This window comes from Ranitomeya imitator, chromosome 5 (assembly GCF_032444005.1).
Source record: "Ranitomeya imitator isolate aRanImi1 chromosome 5, aRanImi1.pri, whole genome shotgun sequence".
Classification (NCBI taxonomy): Eukaryota; Metazoa; Chordata; class Amphibia; order Anura; family Dendrobatidae; genus Ranitomeya; species Ranitomeya imitator.
Genome location: NC_091286.1, coordinates 248798155 through 248817208, shown reverse-complemented (window position 1 = coordinate 248817208; position 19054 = coordinate 248798155). Strand labels below are relative to the sequence as shown.

The window sequence follows — 19054 nt, the reverse complement described above, 5'->3', positions numbered from 1 at the left end:
TTCTCCAGCTAGAATTGCATCCAATGTAAAAGCGGTTCTCATTGCTGAAAAGTAAAGACCTCCATTCCAGCCTCCATTGCTGCCTTGCTCTCTGCTTTTAGAGTTGTAGCATGACATCAATGGACCTCCTGTGGCTGGACATCTGGCTTGCAACCCAATGTCGTGTAAGCGCATAATTATTTTTTATGTAGACACTGTTTGATGCCTTACACTTCGTGTGTGCCAACTAATTTCACTTGTAGCACAGAATGGATCAATTGTGGTATTAATAGTCTGGCCATTTCTCCGAAGCATAACAGGAGACGATTTTCAATACAACCTAAAGAACACAAGGCGTCATGTTGCTTTTGCTATTATGAGCAGCCGGCAGGTGCTAGCATACTTCTAAGACTTGCAGCATTTCTTGATGATTTGCATGTCCAAGTCCATTCATCATAGCAGAACATACCTCAGACAACTATTGATAACCTCATTGATAGTATGCTATGGTGTGTTTGTGATTTCTGCACATGGTGCTCATACTCGATACTGAATAAATTGAGATGTTTTGAAAATGTTGGTTAGATTTTTTCATCATTTGCATATCATTAACCCCTTCCCGACCTGTGACACAGTGTATGCGTCATGAAAGTCGGTGCCAATCCGACCTGTGACGCATATGCTGTGTCACAGAAAGATCGCGTCCCTGCAGATCGGGTGAAAGGGTTAACTCCCATTTCACCCGATCTGCAGGGACAGGGGGAGTGGTAGTTTAGCCCAGGGGGGGTGGCTTCACCCCCTCGTGGCTACGATCGCTCTGATTGGCTGTTGAAAGTGAAACTGCCAATCAGAGCGATTTGTAATATTTCACCCATTATAACGGGTGAAATATTACAATCCAGCCATGGCCGATGCTGCAATATCATCGGCCATGGCTGGAAATACTAGTGTGCCCCCACCCCACCCCACCGATCGCCCCCCCAGCCCCCCGATCTGGCCGGTACACTGCTCCGGCTCCCCTCCGTCCAGTGCTCCGCTCCCCCCCGTGCTCTTGTCCGCTCCCCCCGTGCTCCAATCACCCCCCCGTGCTCCAATCACCCCCCCATGCTCCGTTCCAGCCCCCCCGTGCTCCGTTCCACCCCCCCCCATGCTCCGTTCCAGCCCCCCCGTGCTCCGTTCCACGCCCCCCGTGCTCCGTTCCACGCCTGCCGCGCTCCGATTCCCCCCCCGTGCTCCGATCCCCCCCCCGTGCTCCGATCCCCCCCCCGTGGTCCCCCCCACCCCATCATACTTACCGATCCAGCCGGGGTCCCGTCCGTCTTCTCCCTGGGCGCCGCCATCTTCCAAAATGGCGGGCGCATGCACAGTGCGCCCGCCGAATCTGCCGGCCGGCAGATTCGTTCCAAAGTGCATTTTGATCACTGAGATAGATTATATCTCAGTGATCAAAATAAAAAAAATAATACATGACCCCCCCCCCTTTGTCACCCCCATAGGTAGGGACAATAAAAAAATAAAGAAATTTTTTTTTCCACTAATGTTAGAATAGGGTTAGGGGTAGGGTTAGGGTTAGGGTTAGGGCTAGGGTTAGGGCTAGGGGTAGGGTTAGGGGTAGGGTTAGGGGTAGGGCTAGGGTTAGGGCTAGGGTTAGGGTTAGGGCTAGGGTTAGGGCTAGGGGTAGGGTTAGGGCTAGGGTTAGGGTTAGGGTTTCGGTATGTGCACACGTATTCTGGTCCTCTGCGGATTTTTCCGCTGCGGATTTGATAAATCCGCAGTGCTAAACCGCTGCGGATTTATGGCGGATTTACCGCATTTTTTTCTGCGCATTTCACTGCGGTTTTACAACTGCGATTTTCTATTGGAGCAGTTGTAAAACCGCAGTGGAATCCGCAGAAAGAAGTGACATGCTGCGGAATGTAAACCCCTGCATTTCCGTGCAGTTTTTCTGCAGCATGTGTACAGCGATTTTTGTTTCCCGTAGGTTTACATTGAACTGTAAACTCATGGGAAACTGCTGCGGATCTGCAGCGTTTTCCGCAGCGTGTGCACATACCTTTAGAATTAGGCTATGTTCACACGGTGCGGATTTGGCTGCGGATTGGCCGCTGCGGATTCGCAGCAGTATTCCATCAGGTTTACAGTACCATGTAAACATATGAAAAACCAAATCCGCTGTGCCCATGGTGCAGAAAATACCGTGCGGAAACGCTGCGTTGTATTTTCCGCAGCATGTCAATTCTTTGTGCGGATTCCGCGGCTTTTTACACCTGTTCCTCAATAGGAATCCGCAGGTGAAATCCGCACAAAAAACACTGGAAATCCGCGGAAAATCCGCAGGTAAAACGCAGTGCCTTTTACCCGCGGATTTTTCAAAAATGGTGCGGAAATATCTCACACGAATCCGCAACGTGGGCACATAGCCTTAGGGTTAGGGTTGGAATTAGGGTTGTGGTTAGGGTTGTGATTAGGGTTATGGCTACAGTTGGGATTAGGGTTAGGGGTGTGGGGGGGTTAGTGTTGGAGGTAGAATTGAGGGGTTACCACTGTTTAGGCACATCAGGGGTCTCCAAACGCAACATGGCGCCACCATTGATTCCAGCCAATCTCGTATTCAAAAAGTCAAATGGTGCTCCCTCACTTCCGAGCCCTGAAGTGTGCCTAAACAGTGGTTTACCCCCACATATGGGGTATCAGTGTACTCAGGATAAACTGCGCAACAATTACTGGGGTCCAATTTCTCCTGTTACCCTTGTGAATCTAAAAAAATGCTTGCTAAAACATCATTTTTGAGGAAAGAAAAATGATTTTTTATTTTCACGGCTCTGCGTTGTAAACGTCTGTGAAGCACTTGGGGGTTCAAAGTGCTCACCACATATCTAGATAAGTTCCTTGGGGGGTCTAGTTTCTAAAATGGGGTCACTTGTGGGGGGTTTCTACTGTTTAGGCACACCAGGGGCTCTGCAAACGCAATGTGACGCCCGCAGAGCATTCCATCAAAGTCTGCATTTCAAAAGTCACTACTTCCCTTCTGAGCCCCGACGTGTGCCCAAACAGTGGTTTACCCCCACACATGGGGTATCAGCGTACTCAGGAGAAACTGGACAACATCTTTTGGGGTCCAATTTCTCCTGTAACCCTTGGGAAAATAAAAAATTCTGGGCTAAATAATTATTTTTGAGGAAAGAAAACGTATTTATTATTTTCACGGCTCTGCATTATAAACTTCTATGAAGCACTTGGGGGTTCAAAGTGCTCACCACACATCTAGATAAGTTCCTTTCGGGGTCTAGTTTCCAAAATGGGGTCACTTGTGGGGGGTTTCTACTGTTTAGGCACATCAGGGGCTCTGCAAACGCAACGTGACGCCCGCAGAGCATTCCATCAAAGTCTGCATTTCAAAGCGTCACTACTTCACTTCCGAGCCTCGGCATGTGCCCAAACAGTGGTTTACCCCCACATATGGGGTATCAGCGTACTCAGGAGAAACTGGACAACAATTTTTGGGATCCAATTTCTCCTGTAACCCTTGGGAAAATAAAAAATTCTGGGCTAAATAATTATTTTTGAGGAAAGAAAACGTATTTATTATTTTCACGGCTCTGCATTATAAACTTCTATGAAGCACTTGGGGGTTCAAAGTGCTCACCACACATCTAGATAAGTTCCTTTCGGGGTCTAGTTTCCAAAATGGGGTCACTTGTGGGGGGTTTCTACTGTTTAGGCACATCAGGGGCTCTGCAAACGCAACGTGACGCCCGCAGAGCATTCCATCAAAGTCTGCATTTCAAAACGTCACTACTTCAATTCCGAGCCCCGGCATGTGCCCAAACAGTAGTTTACCCCCACATATGGGGTATCACCGTACTCAGGAGAAACTGGACAACAAATATTGGGGTCAAATTTCTCCTGTTACCCTTGGGAAAATTAAAAAATTCTGGGCTAAATAATTATTTTTGAGGAAAGAAAACGTATTTATTATTTTCACGGCTCTGCATTATAAACTTCTATGAAGCACTTGGGGGTTCAAAGTGCTCACCACACATCTAGATAAGTTCCTTTCGGGGTCTAGTTTCCAAAATGGGGTCACTTGTGGGGGGTTTCTACTGTTAAGCCACATCAGGGGCTCTGCAAACGCAACGTGACGCCCACAGAGCATTCCATCAAAGTCTGCATTTCAAAGCGTCACTACTTCACTTCCGAGCCTCGGCATGTGCCCAAACAGTGGTTTACCCCCACATATGGGGTATCAGCGTACTCAGGAGAAACTGGACAACAATTTTTGGGATCCAATTTCTCCTGTTACCCTTGGGAAAATAAAAAATTCTGGGCTAAATAATTATTTTTGAGGAAAGAAAACGTATTTATTATTTTCACGGCTCTGCATTATAAACTTCTATGAAGCACTTGGGGGTTCAAAGTGCTCACCACACATCTAGATAAGTTCCTTTCGGGGTCTAGTTTCCAAAATGGGGTCACTTGTGGGGGGTTTCTACTGTTAAGCCACATCAGGGGCTCTGCAAACGCAACGTGATGCCCACAGAGCATTCCATCAAAGTCTGCATTTCAAAATGTCACTACTTCACTTCCGAGCCCCGGCATGTGCCCAAACAGTGGTTTAACCCCACATATGGGGTATCATTGTACTCAGGAGAAACTGGACAACAACTTTTGGGGTCAAATTTCTCCTGTTACCCTTTGTAAAATAAAAAATTGCAGGCTAAAAGATCATTTTTGAGAAAATAATTTTTTTTTTTTATTTTCATGGCTCTGCGTTATAAACTTCTGTGAAGCACTTGGGGTTCAAAGTCCTCACCACACATCTAGATTAGTTCCTTTGGGGGTCTAGTTTCCAAAATGGGGTCATTTCTGGGGTATCTCCAATGTTTAAGCACACAGGGGCTCTCCAAACGTGACATGGTGTCCGCTAATGATTGGAGCTAATTTTCCATTTAAAAAGCCAAATGGCGTGCCATCCCTTCCGAGCCCTGCCGTGCGCCCAAACAGTGGTTTACCCCCACATATGGGGTATCAGCGTACTCAGGACAAACTGGACAACAATATTTGTGGTCCAATTTCTCCTATTATCCTTGGCAAAATAGGAAATTCCAGGCTAAAAAATCATTTTTGAGGAAAGAAAAATTATTTTTTATTTTCATGGCTCTGCGTTATAAACTTCTGTAAAGCACCTGGGAGTTTAAAGTGCTCAATATGCATCTAGATAAGTTCCTTGGGGGGTCTAGTTTCCAAAATGGGGTCACTTGTGGGGGAGCTCCAATGCATAGGCACACAGGGGCTCTCCAAACGCGACATGGTGTCCGCTAACAATTGGAGCTAATTTTCCATTCAAAAAGTCAAATGGCGCGCCTTCCCTTCCGAGCCCTGCCGTGTGCCCAAACAGTGGTTTACCCCCACATATAAGGTATCGGCGTACTCGGGAGAAATTGCCCAACAAATTTTATGATCCATTTTATCCTACTGCCCATGTGAAAATGAAAAAATTGAGGCGAAAATAATTTTTTTGTGAAAAAAAGTACTTTTTCATTTTTACAGATCAATTTGTGAAGCACCTGAGGGTTTAAAGTGCTCACTAGGCATCTAAATAAGTTCCTTGGGGGGTCTAGTTTCCAAAATGGGGTCACTTGTGGGGCAGCGCCAATGTTTAGGCACACAGGAGCTCTCCAAACGCGACATGGTGTCCGCTAACGATGGAAATAATTTTTCATTCAAAAAGTCAAATGGCGCTCCTTCCCTTCCGAGCCTTACCATGTGCCCAAACAGTGGTTTACCCCCACATATGAGGTATCGGCGTACTCAGGAGAAATTGCCCAACACATTTTAGAATCCATTTTATCCTGTTGCCCATGTGAAAATGAAAAAATTGAGGCTAAAAGATTTTTTTTGTGAAAAAAAAGTACTTTTTCATTTTTACGGATCAATTTGTGAAGCACCTGGGAGTTCAAAGTGCTCACTATGCATCTACATAAGTTCCTTGGGGTGTCTAGTTTCCAAAATGGGGTCATTTGTGGGGGAGCTCCAATTTTTAGGCACACGGGGGCTCTCCAAACGTGACATGGTGTCCGCTAAAGAGTGGAGCCAATTTTTGATTCAAAAAGTCAAATGGCGCTCCTTCCCTTCCAAGCCCTGCCGTGCGCCCAAACAGTGGTTTACCCCCACATATGAGGTATCAGCGTACTCAGGACAAATTGCACAACAACTTTCGTGGTTTAGTTTCTCCTTTTACCATTGGGAAAATAAAAAAATTGTTGCTAAAAGATAATTTTTGTGACTAAAAAGTTAAATGTTCATTTTTTCCTTCCATGTTGCTTCTGCTGCTGTGAAGCACCTGAAGGGTTAATAAACTTCTTGAATGTGGTTTTGAGTACCTTGAGGGGTGCAGTTTTTGGAATGGTGTCACTTTTGGGTATTTTCAGCCATATAGACCCCTCAAACTGACTTCAAATGTGAGGTGGTCCCTAAAAAAAATGGTTTTGTAAATTTCGTTGTAAAAATGACAAATCGCTGGTCAAATTTTAACCCTTATAACTTCCTAACAAAAAAAAATTTTGTTTCCAAAATTGTGCTGATGTAAAGTAAACATGTGGGAAATGTTATTTATTAACTATTTTGTGTCACATATCTCTCTGGTTTAACAGAATAAAAATTCAAAATGTGAAAATTGCGAAATTTTCAAAATTTTCGCCAAATTTCCGTTTTTATCACAAATAAACGCAGAATTTATTGACCTAAATTTACGACTAACATGAAGCCCAATATGTCACGAAAAAACAATCTCAGAACCGCTAGGATCCGTTGAAGCGTTCCTGAGTTATTACCTCATAAAGGGACACTGGTTAGAATTGCAAAAAACGGCAAGGTCTTTAAGGTCAAAATAGGCTGGGTCATGAAGGGGTTAATATGTCCATCGATCCTGTGATTTCCATAAGTCGACTTTTTCCTTCTTGATGTTGCAATTTCAATGTTGAGGAGTGTATACAGTGTATACTATATATGTAACTATTTACTTGCTGGTAAGCACACTCAGAAGCAAAACTCAAACCTCCAGGGCTCTAATGTCGTTTGTTTAATAGGGCATTGACCTATCATGTGTTATTTGTAATACTGGTATCTTCCTATGTAGCAAAAGGATTTTTGCGCCCCTAAATGCACCAGAGGCTGGTTGCGATTGCCACATAAACACCCCCTAAAACCATCCCCCATATGCATATAATAATAGGGTTCAATAGGAACTTATTATTCGGCAATGGAAATAGTCGCAAACTATTGCTTCTAACGTCAATTTAAAATATGTTTTGCTTCTGTTGCGTCATTGGGTTGCAATATTTTGTTTGGACCTTGACCCGACAGCCCTTTCCCTGGTACCCAGTGGGCCAATCCAACGGTATATGCAAGCATGACTAGTACAACACAAGAGCACATAGTTACTTGGACATTGTCCTAAGATGTAACTTTTTTTGCATGCAGTTACATCAAATTATTGCAATTAATGTAAACCGGATGTAATAAATATTCTGTTTGACTTGAAAGTATATGCGTTCACTAGAGTTCCTGATTGCCATGGTTAATGATTAGTTCATTGATATTTCAATTATTTTAACGAATAGTTATAAGCAAATGATAGAAATTGAGCAAAAAAAATACAACAGCAATTTTGGGCACACTAGCGTTAATACATAATACCTCGAAATGACTAATATTGACCTGAATGGCAGACACGATTATTACATGATGTACATCTATTCATAAACTGGTATAAAAGAAAAATGTAAATGAGTTTATCGTGCTTATACCATGTGAACGCATTATATTGAGAAATGCCATTTATGTAATTGTTTGCCTTTGTAAGTGTTAGTCTTGTTTTGAATTTGCCTCACACAGTATGGCGATTCTAACATCTGCTTTGCCTCTTATTTGCTGCACCGTAGGAGCCTGACACATCTGAAGAGAAGAGTGCCAATATCACAGATGAGCATGATTCCGCAACGGTATCCATTCCTTCTTGCCTGCTTAACGTGGCTCCTTATCGTTTCTCTGAATTACCTTTTTAGTGACACAGACCTAATCATTTCTATTTCCTCTTTTTCTTTATTCCTTTGTACTGTGAGCAGAATGAAGGATGTAATAGGACTACCTCAACTTACAATTATTCTCTTCCAGGGTCCCCTATAGCAAAAGAAATGGAAATATGTCCTAGCGTGCCAGTCTGCCAAATGTTTTTGCGAACTACACAATCACGATAGACACATTTAGGATGGCTTGAAAATAATCAGAAACAGGGTTCTTTTTATGACTGCATAAATCAGGAACATGCATTTGCTCCAAGCACCCCTCTGCTTCTTATTGCATATAGTTTACCTTCTGCAAATATCCCCACAATTTGCTAGAAACCAAAAAAATAAAATACAGCAAAATGGATCTGGATATGTTTAACGTAAAAATCCACCTTTGCATGCCATTTTGCTTCTTTTACTTATATAGGTTTAACGTCTAAGATAATTCTTTTTTTTAGCTCCTTCAAGACTTTGAAATTTTGGATTTTTTTCTTTTTCATTTTTTTCTTCCCCCTCTTCCAAGAGCCATAACTTTATTTTTTCATCTCCATAGCCATATTAGGGCTTTTTTTTTGTGGGATGAGTTGTACTTTTGAATGAAACCATTAATTTTATGTTATGTTCCCCTGGAATGTGGAGAAAAAATCCAAGTGCGTTGAAATTGCCAAAATAGTGCAATTATACTATGGGTTTTTTTTTTTTTTTATTATGTTCACTATATGGTAAACCTGACCCGACAATATGAGTCTCCAGGTCAGTAGGAGTACTCAGATTCCAAACATTTTTTTTTAATTTAAGTGGTGAATAAAAATTAGAAAATTTGTAAAAAAAAATAAATAAATAACATTTTGCTTTTTTCAGCATTTTATGAGACCCATTACATTTTCACTTTTTGGTGCTATGTGAAGGCTTATTTTTTGAGCCCTGAGCTGACATTTTTGCTGATACCATTTTGGGGTAGATATGATGTGTTTATCTCCTCTTATTGGATTTTATTGGAATGTTGCAGCGACCAAAAAACTTAATTCTGATGTTTCAATTCCTTTTCTCATTATGCTGTTTACCAATATAATTTATTTTATATTTTAATATATTAGATTTTTCTGAACGTGACTTTACAAAATATGTTTTTTTGTTTTATTTTTAAGGGGGGTGATTTGAACTTTTGTAGTTGGATTTTTTTTTCATATTTTTAAAAAACATTTTTCCACTTTTTACAGTATTTGTTAGTCCTGTTGGGACACTGGAAGCTGCAATCATCCGATCACTTGAACTATACATAACACTGCTATGTATAGTGAAAATCACAATCTCCTATAAACGCCAGCGAAACAATGGCTCTCACAGGAGAAACTTTCCCATGCCTTGTAACCTCTTTAATACAGGATGTATGCAAAAATTCACCCTGACCACAAGGGTTTCCACACATCCTTTCTTTTCAGTTACACATCCCCAATAAATTCACAGAAATAAGTCGAAAGTTTAGTCATCAGAATTCTGTACAGCATATGACTTTTGCAAATATGAGCAATGATCATTGCAAAATTGATAAAAAAAAATTGATTGCATAAGCAGAGTTTAACATGAGGAGACTGCTTCTCAATACCTAATGAATACCCAATGAATGCTGACTTTACGCAGAAGGATTTCTAATTGCATGTGCTGTTATTGAAAATAAAAGGGTTTTTTATTACTTTTCAATATTAATGTTTCTATTCGATCAGGAAAAATATAACTAGTTTTCAATTGTAGTAATGTGACAAAAATGTTCCTTTGTCCAGATATTGCTGTTCCATCCAGAAAATGTCAGTACAAAAGATGCCACAAAAATGCTGGAAAAGTGGTTCAAAAAATGCCCGCTATGTTGAAAAAGTGCTGTGGAAAGGATAAAACAAAGATAAAATAGATGCTTTAAGAAAAAAAGTTGGCATTTCCTGAAGCTTCTTCCTCTTGAAAACACCTTCGGATTTACCCATTTGAAAAAGACATTGGGGTTGATTCATCAAGGCTGGCATAGCGCATTATCACACTATACCAGTCTTGCAGTAGTAAAAAGGACTAACTTCATTAAGAGGCGCACTCCAGGTACTGATCCAATTGTCTCACATGAAAGAATTGCAACCTAGGTGCAGAGAAGATGTAGAACTAAATTTCTCCATCTTCTCCATTGTCTGAGTCCGTGGATATCGGACTGCACTAGGAAGCAGTCCACAGCATGCTGTGATTGTTGAAAAAAATATCACAGATTTGCATTGCCCCAAGGTATAACACTGCGCAGAGTGCTATCCAATAAAACATCAGACAGCACTCAGCCGTGTAATACGACCATCTAATTGCACTGTTAAAGAGAATTGAAGTAACTCACAACTGTGCTAGAATGAGATGCCATTGTGCCGTACATAGGCTTTGCAATGATCTCTGCGTTCTCCAGACAAAAAGAATTGGAAAACCCGTCACCAGCATGAGACACATTAAGTGTTTTTCTGAACGGGAATCAATCGATTAGCAAGGGACACCACAACAAAAATATGACAGCAATACCTAGACATAGGAGCATTTCTTTAAAAAAAATAACTAAACTGAAAACTATTTTGCATGATCTGAAAAAAAAATTAATAACAAGACACATTTAATTTGATGCATGAAAAGTCTCCAGAAAGGCTGAACTTTGGTCTCACTTGAAACTGAAGTTTTTCTTGCTTATTTAGTCATGCTCTCAGTCCAAATGGTATGATCATGATTATAGGATCCCCGCAGAGTCATAGGTATACTGTATATATCTATAATGCCAGGGTCACACTTGCGAGTGCAATGCGAGAAACTCGCGCAAGTCTCTCGCCTCAATACCCAGCACTACCACCAGCACTCGGGATCGGAGCATTCAGCTGCATAGAAATACATGCAGCTGAATGCTCCGGTCAATAGTGGCGGCGGCAGTGATGGGTATTGAGCCAAAAGACTCGCGCGAGTTTCTCGCATTGCACTCGCAAGTGTGACCCCAGCCTAACATTGCTGCTCTTTTCTTTAACTAAAGAAAATCGTAAAAATTGTAAAAATGGAAAAAAATGCATATAGATTCTATGTAGATCTTATTTGTTTCTTCAAGGGTTGTGCACCCGACATAAGGCCAGAAATTATACAGGGAGGAAAACAGTTTGGGCTTTCCAAAAACAGCCACATTGCACTTGCATTTGATGATACCAAAGTGAAAAACAGGTAAGTCTTATTCCCTGCTGGCTTGATTATACAAGTTGTTCACAATGTCTTTATATATAAGGATATTCACAATCTTGTCCATTCAAGTGAAGTGGACTAAGCTGCAAAATTGCAAGGAGAATGTTTTTATTTAATGCATTTTTTTGCTTTCCAGTGTTTATTTTTAATACTTTATTTTTGCAGCTTATCAATAGAACTTGAGCTTCGCACTACAGCTGATTCAGGTTTGATCTTCTACATGGCACGGATCAATCATGCTGATTTTGCCACAATTCAGATTAAAGATGGAATGGCACACTTTAGATATGACCTTGGAAGTGGAGACACTACCACAATGGTTCCTAAGAAAGTGAATGATGGAGAGTGGCACAAGGTAGAATTAATCAAATTATGCTATTATATGTGATTATAGTATTTATAGACATGCCCATAAAAAAAATGTTCATTGCAAGGAGAATTCCACTCAAAGTGGTCTGACAAGTCAAAAAGTTAACATTGGTGGAGTCTGTGAGCTTGGACTTCCAACAGTTTTTCAGTTACGATACTGACATTTTCATCATTCTAAAATCTGGCAGAACATTCTAAACTTTTTTAAAGAAAATATAAAACATTTTAAAGTTATATCTGGTAAAATCAGATGCCATATGGATGATCTGATAGGGATCCAATTTTTGTACACCAATAGACTTAAATGGGTGAGACTCATCTGAAATACGTAATAGACTAGTTAGCGTGATAAAAATTGCAGCATGCAAATTTGGTCCACATGAAAAAAACTCATCAGAACATCTCAGTTTATCATTTGTCCTAGTGTTCTCCATTTTTTTTAATTCATAGAAGTCAGAAGAAAATATGGTTGTTTGATTGGATCCTATAACAGGGGAATTCATACAATTCTCCTACTGGAGGCAACAGCCCTTGGCTGTGCCACCTGAACTGGGTCTGTGATGTAGTGCAGACACTTACAAAAGCATTGAAAGTGCCGATGCTAATATTCACAGCCTAGCGCTCCTTGACACAATTTAACCAACAAAAGAGAGGACAGAAGCTGTTAAAAAACATTTCTGTCTTTTCTCCAAGGTCCTTGCAGTCTCTGATCGCTGGGAACTGCATCTAGTAACATAGTAACATAGTAACATAGTTAGTAAGGCCGAAAAAAGACATTTGTCCATCCAGTTCAGCCTATATTCCATCATAATAAATCCCCAGATCTACGTCCTTCTACAGAACCTAATTGTATGATACAATATTGTTCTGCTCCAGGAAGACATCCAGGCGTCTCTTGAACCCCTCGACTGAGTTCGCCATCACCACCTCCTCAGGCAAGCAATTCCAGATTCTCACTGCCCTAACAGTAAAGAATCCTCTTCTATGTTGGTGGAAAAAACCTTCTCTCCTCCAGACGCAAAGAATGCCCCCTTGTGCCCGTCACCTTCCTTGGTATAAACAGATCCTCAGCGAGATATTTGTATTGTCCCCTTATATACTTATACATGGTTATTAGATCGCCCCTCAGTCATCTTTTTTCTAGACTAAATAATCCTAATTTCGCTAATCTATCTGGGTATTGTAGTTCTCCCATCCCCTTTATTAATTTTGTTGCCCTCCTTTGTACTCTCTCTAGTTCCATTATATCCTTCCTGAGCACCGGTGCCCAAAACTGGACACAGTACTCCATGTGCGGTCTAACTAGGGATTTGTACAGAGGCAGTATAATGCTCTCATCATGTGTATCCAGACCTCTTTTAATGCACCCCATGATCCTGTTTGCAAAGTTGCAGGATCAGAAGCTTTAGCCAACTATTATTTTAATATAGCACAACATTAATGTACAGGTCAAGGGCCATGAATTTTTGGAGCTTTACTGTTATAAGGTTGAAGAGAAAATGTGTACAACAACTAATTAAGCTTCGGCAAGTAGCAAAACGTTGACTATAATTGTCTAATCAAGCCACATTTGCCTTGTTTAAGTCGATGATGGGTGAAAATATCCAACACTCTGAATCACACTTTCGGCAGACAATAGCCTGCCGCTAGCCATGACAAATGATCAGTTATGCATAATTATTTTATTAAGCAATTATTAGCTGAAATGCTCAAAGTCAGTCTCTTCTCCTGACTTTTATTATGTTTTATGGCCTGCTCAAATGTGACATGTGTTAAAGGAAAATCAAGAATATTCGGGAGAGTATTTCTGAAAAGGTTTCATTGTTTTATGTCATTAGCCATCTGATTCATATGCTTCGGTCTGGTGGTTACCAATTTACTACTTTGCATTACATAAAATTAGAATTTGAAGGTTGCAAAAAGGTGATATGTAATAGAGTCTACCATTCCCCTTGTCTAAATGAGGTGATTCCACAATGGTTTTACACAACAACCATTGAAGCAGAATAACATAAGGGACAAGCTTCCAGTATTTTTGATGAATAACGTTCCCAGGGAATTAAAATAAAACATTTTTATTATTTTTTTTATAGGAACACATTTCATTAAGCTGAATTTCCTCTTAGTCTGTATGAAGGATGAACAAGACTAGAAATGGTGTAAATTATTGAATGTGCTCTAGTGATTATTATCCTGCAGCTTGCTTTATCAGTCAGCATTAGGCTTTGTTCACACAGGCAATAAGATAGGGCGAGACAATGGAATAGTCAGTTATGTAATTTATGTGGAGCATGGTAAAATAATGGTCATGAGAAATCTGTTCTCTGTCCTCCCAATTTATTAATGAGCTTACCATAATAAAATATTAAAGTTAAAGGAAAGTATAGAAGTATAAGACTCCAAGACCATGTAAGAAATTCTATGTGAAAGGAAATTATTTTAAATTACCTCTAATTTGTTTAAAAAGTCATCTGTCTGTTTTTAAAATTTTTTCCCCCTAGATAAACATATTCAGAACAAAGCAGACAGGATATCTATTTGTTGATGGAATTGGAAATAGTACAAACAGTCCAAAGAAAGCAGACATACTGGATGTGGTGGGCATGCTGTACGTTGGCGGACTGCCTATTAATTATACTACCAAGAGGATTGGCCCGGTAAGAGTGAAGTCTGATTTTATATTTCCTTTGTGTTTTATTATGCATGTTGTGGGTTAGATTAGTTTTATTACCTTTTTAGCTGTGACTGTGGGAGTGACATGTTGAGAATACATTAGTCTCTCGCTATTATGTACCATTTGTTTGAAAAGCAAGCATTTTCCTTTTAAATGGCTTGCGCCAACAAAAGGTGAAGTGGACTAGAACTTGTTATTTTATAGGTTATTGTAACTCCAATAATATTTCGTAAGATGTAATTTTTTTCCTGCATAAAGTTTGTTTTCAAATAATGTGTCCTACATGATTTCCTCTGTTATCATCTGCATATTGCAGTTACTTTCATTCATGATGTCGTAAAAACGATTTACATATTAAAAATGATTCATTTCATTTCATATAAATAAATTCACTGGCCAGAAAATCACATTTTCAACATCTAACTGAAAAACGCTTTACTTACTGAAATGGGATTAAAGCAGCAGTTTACTGCATTATACAGACCCATGCAGTCTCCAACATATTATTATTAGCTTGTCGGCATCTTGCAGTGATCTCGTGGCTTATCCTTATGTGAACATATGCTTTCTTCTGAGAATAGGAAAACCGTCTATCTAGAGCCATCCATTAAAGTCCGCTACCCTATAAGGTGACCCTTTATTTGGCATTTTCCATAAGATTTAAGATACTTACCAAACCAGAATTTTCTTTAAAAGGAAAAGACACCAGGCAACTTTTATGGGCTTCTTTCATACATTTGTCCAGAATACTGTACTGATTGGCTAAGCGAAAGTTCTTTGGGAGAGTTAAGGAACACTTTTCCCCTTGCGGAGGTCTCCAAGCTAGCAATAGGACACTTAGAGAAAAAGTGCAAATTATGAAATCTGCATCACCATATGATGAGGGCGGTTGCATCTCAGCAGTGCAGCCAGGATCTACGTCCGTTGACCATCATAGGAGTTTAGGAAAAAAGGATCCATAGGCTGGGTATGAATAAAAAATTATATTTTTATTTCATTTTATTAAAAGGGATAGGTATTGTTCAGTCAGGTTAAAAAGAATCTAAAATTCGAATGCATTTCTGGCCGTAGCCCATAGTCATAGAATGTGAGGTTTACATGTCAGCTAACATTCATTGAAAAAAGTGCCACTCATTGACCTATCAAGCCTTACAACATAATTTTTAGACAATCCAATGTCTTCATTAAAATGAGATGAAACCCTTCTGCAGATGGTTGTATCAGTGTTCTATCCCTTATCAGTGCAGTGTAGGTAACTAAGTTGGCAGATGGAGATCTGGGAATACTGCTTCACCTTGAACCAACTGCCAAGCTTGTACAGGCAATTTTTCTTACCTTTTTCAAAGCGCAGATTGCCAAGCCTGTAAATCTCAGTTTGCCAGTCTCCACGAGAGAAAGCAGTAATTGTAAACCTTGTACTGTACAAGTAAAATGGCTGTTTGGGTAACGTGTTGCCATTTGCCATGAATAGCATTATATTTACCAAAATGTCGTACACCAATAGAGAATTTATGTGGCCAAAGAAGATTAGAGGTAAACTATTTTTTGCTGACTGCCAACATCTTTTCAAGACTTGAACACTCAAGACTAGAGTTGAGCGACCTTGACCTTTTTAGAGTCGAGCCGGGTTTCGCGAAACCCGACTATCTCAAAAGTCGGGTCGAGTGAAATCGGCCGATTATGACGTAAAGTCGGGATCGACCGAAACACGAAACCCAATGCAAGTCAATGGGGCAGCATAGTCGGCAGTGAGTGGGGGCCAGGAAAACACCTAGAGTGCCCATTTTAATGTCAAAACCATCCATTCTTCTTAATGAAGCTTGTCAAGCGTAATTTACTTTATAATAATTGGAAGGCATTTGAAATTGGGGGACATTTGGCTAAAGTTGTGGTGGGTAGGGCTGGTTCAAGTAATTAGTGGGCCCAGGAAATCTGGACCACGTCACGGCAGTGGAGCAGGGAGAGGTAAGTATTTCAACTTTGCAAGTGCTGTGAACCTGAGCAAGCAGGGGGGGCCCACTCGTTGGCATTGGCACTGGCACAGGGCCCCTCAAAGTACAGCGGTGTGTTTGCACGGCGGGGGCGCCTCCCACCGGCAGCAACACTTTTGCGTACCATGAGAGGCCCTGTGCCAGTGACGTCGCCAACTAGTATTCCTCCCCCCACCTGATGAGGGAACCTGCACTTTCATCTGCACCTTCCTGTTTGTCCCCGTGTAAGGTGGTATGGTATGCGGGAAGGGGGACCTGACTTTCAGCAGGGTCACAATCTTGCAGTGTAGCGTGCACGGGAAATGTTGCGTTATGGGTCAATGTACCAGCAGACTCATCTATCACTGGCTGGGCAATGGGCAGGATGAGGAGGAAACACAGATATAGGCCCAAAGAATAAAGTGGGCTAAATGCAGTTCAAAATTGGTAACACAGGACTTATCAGGGGGCATTGCAGTGGAGGACAACTGGAATGAGAGGCTGACACAGAGAGTAGGCCCAAATCAGTAAGTAGTCGAAATGCAGTTCAAAATTGGCAACAGTAGTAAACAGGCGGCACAGCTTTGTTCAGTGGAGGAGAACAGCAAGGAGTGGCAGACACCGATAGTAGGCCCCAACCCAACTAGTAGGCCAAATGCAGTCTAACATTAACAACTACTTAACGAGCGCCTGAAAACGGAATTTCAGGACAGGAAACCAGGAGAACAGCAAGGAGCGGCAGACACCGATAGTAGGCCCCAAACCAACTAGTACGCCAAATGCAGTTGTTCCGTTTAACCACAATTTAATGAGAGCCTGAAGATAGAAGTTCAGGAAAGGCAACCTGGAGAACACCTTGGAGTGGAACACACCATCTCTCTACACCCCATACCCAATTTGTAGGCCTAATGCAGCGTAGTTTACAACAACTACTAAACGAGAGCATGATGATCGAAGCATTGGCGAGGAAACCTGGGGAACACCTTGGAGTGGAACACACCATCTCTCTACAGTGGAACACACCATCTCTCTACACCCCATACCCAATTTGTAGGCCTAATGCAGCGTAGTTTCCAACAACTACTAAACGAGAGCCGGAAGATCGAAGCTCAGGAAAGGCAACCTGGAGAACACCTTGGAGTGGAACACACCATCTCTCTACACCCCATACCCAATTTGTAGGCCCAATGCAGCGTAGTTTCCAACAACTACTAAACGAGAGCAGGAAGATCGAAGCAATGGAGAGGAAACCTGGGGAACACCATGGAGTGTAACACACCATCTCTCTGCACCCCATACCCAATTTGTAGGCCTAATGCAGCGTAGTTTCCAACAACTACTAAACGAGAGCCGGAAGATCGAAGCAATGGAGAGGAAACCTGGGGAACACCTTGGAGTGTAACACACCATCTCTCTACACCCCATACCCAATTTGTAGGCCTAATGCAGCGTAGTTTCCAACAACTACTAAACGAGAGCCGGAAGATCGAAGCAATGGAGAGGAAACCTGGGGAACACCTTGGAGTGGAACACACCATCTCTCTACAGTGGAACACACCATCTCTCTACACCCCATACCCAATTTGTAGGCCTAATGCAGCGTAGTTTCCAACAACTACTAAACGAGAGCCGGAAGATCGAAGCTCAGGAAAGGCAACCTGGGGAACACCTTGGAGTGGAACACACCATCTCTCTACACCCCATACCCAATTTGTAGGCCCAATGCAGCGTAGTTTCCAACAACTACTAAACGAGAGCCGGAAGATCGAAGCTCAGGAAAGGCAACCTGGGGAACACCTTGGAGTGTAACAAACCCTCTCTCTACACCACGGAAGGGCTGATTCTTAGGAAGGAAGGCTGTCAGAAAGAAGCAGGGCGCGTCCGAGGGTGATTATATTCTTATTAGGTATATACTCACCCTCGGACGCGCCCTGCTTCTTTATTTGTAATGAATGTTTATTTGCAATGTGGTTTTGACTTACTCTATTTTTTGGGTAAATAATGATTTTATTATTTTCATTGTTTTGCATCTTCTTGGCAATAATATAAAGAAGACGCGACAGGACAACACTCGGTGGATGCCATATCTGTGTTTAAAATTGAAAAAACCTTTCAGTTAACTACTTGCAGGAGAAATTTATTGTAGCTGGTGGCCATTTTTAGTACTGTACCAGATTTTTGTTGTATGTGTTTGTTTTTAATGTTAAAATGTCTGCATTTGATATCTCTCCAGTATTTTCTTTTTTATAAGCAAAATACTTATTTTTATATTTTCTGATGTTGGTTCCAGGGGTACACGGGCAGCAGTGGTGTGGTCAGTGGAGGCCTAGTGGAAGGAGTCACCGCAGACAGGCATCGAAGGCCTAAAATAATAACACATGGCTGTAGGCAATTTTAAATTGGTTACAGGGGTACACGGGCAGCAGTGGTGTGGTCAGTGGAGGCCTAGTGGAAGGAGTGACCGCAGACAGGCATCGAAGGCCTAAAATAATAACACATGGCTGTAGGCAATTTTAAATTGGTTACAGGGGTACACGGGCAGCAGTGGTGTGGTCAGTGGAGGCCTAGTGGAAGGAGTGACCGCAAACAGGCATCGAAGGCCTAAAATAATAACACATGGCTGTAGGCAATTTTAAATTGGTTCCAGGGGTACACGGGCAGCAGTGGTGTGGTCAGTGGAGGCCTAGTGGAAGGAGTGACCGCAGACAGGCATCGAAGGCCTAAAATAATAACACATGGCTGTAGGCAATTTTAAATTG

At 41.5% G+C, this 19054-nt stretch overlaps 1 protein-coding gene across 2 annotated transcripts in view; it reads left to right on the top strand.

Annotated features, from left to right (window-relative positions):
• LAMA2 (laminin subunit alpha 2) overlaps positions 1–19054 on the top strand; it is a 1496617-nt gene that overhangs the window by 1457309 nt on the left and 20254 nt on the right. For both annotated transcript variants that reach the window (XM_069726054.1, XM_069726053.1), the window contains 4 exons: positions 7923–7982; positions 11155–11264; positions 11448–11637; positions 14153–14308. In XM_069726054.1, coding sequence (XP_069582155.1) covers positions 7923–7982; positions 11155–11264; positions 11448–11637; positions 14153–14308 — 516 coding nt within the window. The remainder of the gene's footprint in view (positions 1–7922; positions 7983–11154; positions 11265–11447; positions 11638–14152; positions 14309–19054) is intronic.